At 38.9% G+C, this 6,797-nt stretch overlaps 1 protein-coding gene across 1 annotated transcript; it reads right to left on the bottom strand.

Moving 5' to 3' along the window:
• Positions 1 to 1,193: 1,193 nt before the first annotated feature.
• LOC310960582 (Fc receptor-like protein 5) lies at positions 1,194 to 5,494 on the bottom strand (the record flags this gene model as incomplete). Its single annotated transcript, XM_083932308.1, has 8 exons — positions 5,365 to 5,494; positions 3,911 to 3,949; positions 3,517 to 3,735; positions 3,133 to 3,411; positions 2,743 to 3,021; positions 2,369 to 2,590; positions 1,653 to 1,760; positions 1,194 to 1,576 (listed from the first exon to the last, which is right to left on the bottom strand). Exons 1-8 carry the CDS (start codon positions 5,396 to 5,398, stop codon positions 1,194 to 1,196), a joined length of 1,563 nt encoding a protein of 520 aa, XP_083788434.1. The 5' UTR covers positions 5,399 to 5,494.
• Positions 5,495 to 6,797: the final 1,303 nt, after the last annotated feature.

Genomic DNA, 6,797 nt, shown 5'->3' with positions numbered 1-6,797 from the left:
ACATAAACATTTAGAGAGATTACACCTGGGTTTTATGTGTATATGAATTTTTGAACCTTCATTGGAATTCATGGGTTGAAGAAAGAAAGGCATACAGAGTTTCATCGCATCTCATCTCATCTAATCTTCAACCTCTCATCCGGGGTCGGGTCGCGGGGGCAGCAGCTTTAGCAGGGGACCCCAAACTTCCCTTTCCCAGGCCACATTAACCAGCTCTAACTGGGGGATCCCGAGGCATTAACAATTTGTGATTAAGTCATTGTACAAACCACAACCAGAATGAATAAAATAGATTTATTTAGGAACATAAAATACAACAGAAACTGACACTCTCAATGGGGGCTGAATTTGCCCTGCAAATTAAGCTATATCTTATCAACACACTCACTGGAATAGAGAGTGAGTTTACTTTTGAATGCAAAAGCAGAACCTACAATATAATGACATCTCTTTTCTACTCAAACAAAAGTAAAACCATGAGACCATTCTCCTTCTCTGTACAAATGAAACTATATGACTTTACAAAGAAACATCAGCACATTGGTTTTCGCTGAAAATACAAACAAATTTGCTGACCCCCTGAAGCGAAATCACTTAAAGCATATTTGATAGTTTGATTGAGCACTCAATCAACTTTACTCATGAGAAAAAGGCTTAAAAACAGTTGTATATGTATTGTGATAACCCATATAATTATTGGATAAATATGTTAAATTAAAAAGGAATAGCAACAATTGTTAGTTGCCACACTATGTAACATACAGGATCTTATTGCGTTGTTTGGCATGCTATTTTTTTTAACTGACTTTTGTTTTTTAGGTCAAAGTTTTTCTCCGTTTAATCCCACAACCATACTTTAACCTTGCTTTCATCTATCTTTATCATCCAAGATATGACTCAAATCTCTATGCTTTTCTTATAGTTTCTTTTGATTTTGATTTACGAATCCATGACCCAAAGTCACCTAGGGTTACTTTCATTTCCCAATCAGCACTACAGCACTACAACTTTGTTGGATCATAGAATTTGAGCCTCTGGATTGTGAAAAAAATATTTTCTGGTTTGCAGGAAATGTGCTATTTCTTCAGCATATAAGCTACTGAGACCTATCATGGTTGTTTCATGGCTCAGTCTTTTCTTTTTCTGCCTCCTCTATCTCATCAGCCTTTGTCCTTCTTCCCTACTGCCTCGTATTACTCACCTCCTGCTGCCCCCTCCAACCCCAAGGTGTGGTATACCCCCTCTTTCATTCCCTCTTTCTTCAGTGCTTCATACCCTCCCTCTCCTCCAACTGCCCCCTCCATCCTTACAGTGTGGTACTCCCCCCCTGTCATTTCCTCTTTCTTCAGTGCTTCATACCCTCCCTCTCCTCCAACTGCCCCCTCCATCCTTACAGTGTGGTACTCCCCCCCTGTCATTTCCTCTTTCTTCAGTGCTTCATATTCACCCTCTTTCTTCGGTTTGCTAGTTCCCTTTGGATGAAGAGTGTCATACTGGCACTCCCTTTGGGCACCCAGCATCTCATAGTCATCACCTTTGTCTCGTGACTTCAGCGCCACATCCTCGTAAATTGGTCCTAAAAAAAAATAGAAGTACTATGTGATGCCTTCAGTGTGCTCACAAAAAATGCAAATCTATTGGTAGTTACTCACCTGTAGTATTTCTCTTCTTATAATATACGTAAAAAGCCACAGCTGATACACTTAGAATCACCAGCACGATGACCACACCTATTAGAATGGATTTGATCGGAGGTTGATCTGAAACATAGACGCAATACATAACATGACATCCCTGTGATCTCCTGCGGATGTAGCATGATAAAGTGCAGAACTGAACAACAAAACAGCTGCTAGCATTGACAAAGTCAGCAATGCCTGCAATTCATGTTGAATCGATGTTTGTTTTCTCCTGGGAAAAGTTCATGTGATAGGGGCTTGACCAATCAGGGAAGAACACTACAGGAATGATAACACTCAATCAGGAAGCAAACGTGGGTCGTTTCCACAGGTTTTTGTTTCTGCCCGTCCAGACTAAACCACAACCCTGGAGTCTTTCAAACTAAAACAAGGTCAGCAAGCATTTTCACATGTCCAGTTTTAGGGGTTCCAAAATGCTGTAGACACCAGGCATAGATGTAGCAAAAGTTATGCGTTTTAAAATGATTAAATTAGCCTTAGTCTCTATGCTGAAGATGAGATAACTAATGACATCAGGGTTAAATTTTTCAAATTTGAAAGCTTCATCCATGGTCACAAAATACATTATACAACTCACAGGTTGGATAGTACTCATGATGAGTAATCTACTCTTAATGTGCAGTAAATTTCAAGGGAGACAATGTAGAAATCCATTAGCAGGAACTTACAAACGTAACCGTTGCTGAGAAAAGACCTCCCGGTGTTCCACACTGCTCTACATGCATAAGTACCACTCGCTTTTGGCATCATAAATCCTTGGTTGGAATCCACACGTGCCCATGACTGACCATCCCTCTGATTGTACCAATGATAGGAGCTATGGTCAGGACAAAGGGGACAAGAACACGACATACCAACGTTTGCAGAGAGAACTGCCTTCATAGGAGGCGCTGAAAAAGGACAAATGAGACAGACTTTAAAAGATGTCTACTGGAGAAATAAAGGCATGCGTTAAGCATACGGTATTTTACAAAAGAGAGAAACTTCATTCAGTACTCCAGCAGTCAGACGCAGTCAAAGATTGCTGGTTGGATATGCGTACCTTGGACAAACACATCTTGATTATCAGAGACCACTTGGTATGGGGGCCCGCCAGTGCGGCTCTTGTGTGTGAAGGTGGCATCACACTTATATTTTCCCTTTGCAGATTCTGTCACGTCAGAGATTTTGTAGATAGAATTGGCACCATTCCAAATGATCGCATTGTCTTTGTAGAAAACAGTCTGGCTAATTTGATCTGTGCCCCAGGCAAGGCACTTCAGGGTCAGACTCGTCCCAACCACAGCAGGCAGAGGATACATTTCAAGTGATACGTCCTTCACTGAAAGAAGAACATGAAGACTTGATTGGACTGGGGCTCATAAAGAAAATGTTAACCATAATCTGCAGTTACACTTTGTGTAACAGAGCATTAAAAACACAGGAGGCCTACCTGAAGTCCTGACTGCGACTTGATTACTTCTGCGTTGTTGAGTATCATCCGTACACCAGAAAATGGTCTCTGGGACATTTAGTCTCCTGGGTTGAAATGCCACATCCACACTGTCATTCATCAACCTCAACTGAATCTTCTTTATTGGCCCTCCCCTATAGACCCAGCAGTTCCATCCCCGCAGACCATCCTCATTTTCAAGCTGCAGGACAACTGAACCTCCTGTCTGCACCACTGGCTGGCCTGTTTTGATGGTGAGTGAGGCACTTGGGACATAATCTGTGTGGTAAATAAATGATACCTTTACTGTATTTGTATGAATTGTGTATCTCCCATTACATCTTTGGGAGCTTAAAGTGTAATATGTTCATGTGGCACATTTACCCAGGACGATGATGGGAAAAACATCACTCTTTTGCCTGTTGCTCTCACACTGATAAGAGCCTGAGTGCTCGGGTGCAGCTACTCCTATCTTCCAGGTTTCATTTGTCAACATTTGTTCCATGTTATTGAAGTACCATATCACACTGCTCCCACTGTTGCCACATGTCAGAAAAAATAAGTCCCCTGAGAAGATCTGCTCGAGTTTGGGTGACATAGAGACTAAGGAGGTAGGAGACAAAGGAAAAGACGACGTACAGTGAAGTATTTGTGTAGGCACAGTTTATGTCAGTGCAGAAAACCACAAAGGCCTGTTGTACATAATTATTGCTGCCATCTACTGACATTTTACACCTTATAGAACATATAGATGCAAGATGGAGGGTTGACTGATTACCTTGTGGCTTTTGCTGACATCTTGCCAGGAGCACAATCGCTGTAACAAAATTCAAGAAATGTTATTCTTTATTATATTATAAAAGTAAGTCTTTTATGACTAATAATACACAGTTTAAATTAGTCTTTTCCATTTAGAGCAGGTCATTGGAGACTTTTGAGTCAAAACTCAAATGTTGATTAGCAAAATCCCCTCTTTTTTTTGTTAAACATCTTGAAATATATTACTAGTGACTCAAATGGCGTGACCAGAGCTGTGATGTTTCCTTCATTGATTTACAGCTGATGTTAACGCTAAAGTTTCTGTAGGTGTGGCTCTTGTATTTGGTCTCTTCAGACACAGCATCTATCACTGCTCATGGAAGGTACGCAGTTGATTTTATTCAACCTTAAGTAAGTACATAATAAAAAATATTTTAGTCGTCAGTCTTTTTCTATTGACCCAAAGTGTCCCAATAGCACAAAATATTCATTATGTTTGTCGTCAATTAAAATCGTATTTTTTAAGTGTGTGTGTGTGTGTGTGTGTGTGTGTGTGTGTGTGTACGTGTGTACGTACGTGTGTGTGTGTGTGTGTGTGTGTGTGTGTGTGTGTGTGTGTGTGTGTGTGTGTGTGTGTGTGTGTGTGTGTGTGTGTGTGTGTGTGTGTGTGTGTGTGTGTGTGTGTGTGTGTGTGTGTGTGTGTGTGTGTGTGTGTGTGTGTGTGTGTGTGTGTGTGTGTGCGCGCGCGCGTAATGTTCCTCTTATGAAAAATACTATAACATAGTTTATTTTAAATAAATAAGTAAATAAATATCAAACCAAGTATGACATAAAAAATTAAAATAAATATCTGAGCCTTTTTTCTTTCTTTTTTTTTTAGAATTTATGAATCATTTTATCATAATCAGTCTACATATTTCTACAAAAAAATGTTTAGCAATTCTTTTAAATTTAAAAAATTTGAATGAATGAAAAATAATGGAAACATTTAAACAAATTTCTTTAAACATTACAAAAATGTTGAACATTTTGAAAAACGTTCGAACATGTTTAACATGCGAGTGCATACAATTTGTGTAAAATTAATTCTTATAATTTTGGAGCTCTGTTTGTTTGCATGCGTGGTTATATATATTAAATGTAATGTCTGTATTTTAGTTTGGATATTAGATTAAACGTGTGTCTACTGATGCAATGCATGAATATTTGCTTAATTGCCTCAGTAAGTTCAGTAGCTACAGTGATTCCACCCAAGGCCTCACTCTTAGTCTCTGTGGTATATTTTCATACACTATAATAAATGTGAAATGTTCTGTTATACTACCCACATAAAACATCATAAAAAAACAATATTTAATCTCACTAAATTTAAGGTGAGCAAGATATTACTATAATCATACTCACAAGAATTAAAACCTTACAATCCCCAAACCAACTTGAACCTGGTTCATGTTTTTATTTGATTCCTCTTACCTGCCAGGAGCAGCAGACGTGTATTTCCCCTCATGACCCTGCCAGAGAACCACGGACAAGAGAAACAACACAATGACAAAGGCGCTGAGAAGTGACCAGATACTAACTAACCGTTTTGAGTCATGTTGAGGAAGTTGCTGTTGGGGCTGAGCCACGCACAGACATGTTGCAAACAGAAAAAAACAGCATTATATATTTTCTGCATTCTCTATCTAAGTATACTTCCCCTGCATCAGCGTTTCTCCTTAATAGTGTTCTATGTAACGGACCAAACGTCTTCCTTACAGAATTTAACTAGTACTTAACTATTTCAAATTGTGACAGAGGAAAGAAGAAAGCAACTGGAGTCACACTTGATAAAACTGTATGCAATACTAAGGTAACTAGTTGGTACACAAGGTAATTATTAAGCAATACAGAGATACCAGAATGAATTAAAAGTAAATATAGAAGACAACGAAAGAAGAAGGAGAAACTGGAAGTAGATGCTTGAAAGGGCTTTTGGATTAGGAAATAATTGTAGCCTTTTCTGGAGTTTATGTGTATGAAAGCAGGCAGTAGTGTAGTGCTCAGCAAAGGTCTAAACAGATAATATATGTGCTACATTTTCATGTAGACCACCTGGTGTTCCAGATCAGATAGTCATATTTGATTGGATGGCAAATGGACCATAAACAACTTTGCTGCCTGAACCCAAACTATCAGAAGTCTTCCTAAAATGAATTCAAAACAACAAGACATACTTAGATGTACTACAGTCACTCATTAGTCAGCAAGATTTGTAAGATCAAGATGGCTTCAGTCAAATATATTGCATTTATTGTAATTGATAATCAACTGACCCTCTGCTTATTATTTGGTTTCTAAATCAAATGTTTCTGAGAATTGAAGGACAAACTGCCACACCTGTTTATCAGATCAAACGGTTAAGCCCAAACACAGATCAGAAGCAGAAACCAGATGAGTTGTGTTGAGTTGTTTGTGTCTGCTGAAACCCCAGTGTTGAAGTATTGTGTGAAACATATAGACCGCTGATGTGGGGCGCCCGGTGGCACGGTGGTTAGAGCAGGCTCCACATATACAGAGGCTATACAGTAAGTCCTCCTGTGTTTCTTGCGGCACGTCACCCCCCACTCTCTCCACAGTTTCCTGTTAACCTAAGACTAATCTTAAAAAATAAAATAAATAAATAATGATGATGTAACACTCAAAAAGCACAATCGCGCATATGTTATACAGCACTTTGTAATTGTTAATGTGCAGGTCATCTCAGAACACAGGCTTTTAGGTGTTAAATGACATAAAGCTGATTTCTTAAAATAAAGACAGCTGAATTATGGTCAGCAGCTTCTGCATTTTTAGAATGTGTGAAAGAAGAACATATATTTTTAATGCATGAAATTATAACTCATCTACTTCTCTCCTGCAAACAT

Source organism: Echiichthys vipera, assembly GCF_963691815.1.
Source record: "Echiichthys vipera genome assembly, chromosome: 18".
Lineage (NCBI taxonomy): Eukaryota > Metazoa > Chordata > Actinopteri > Perciformes > Trachinidae > Echiichthys > Echiichthys vipera.
This window is presented reverse-complemented; position numbering and strand designations above follow the sequence as displayed.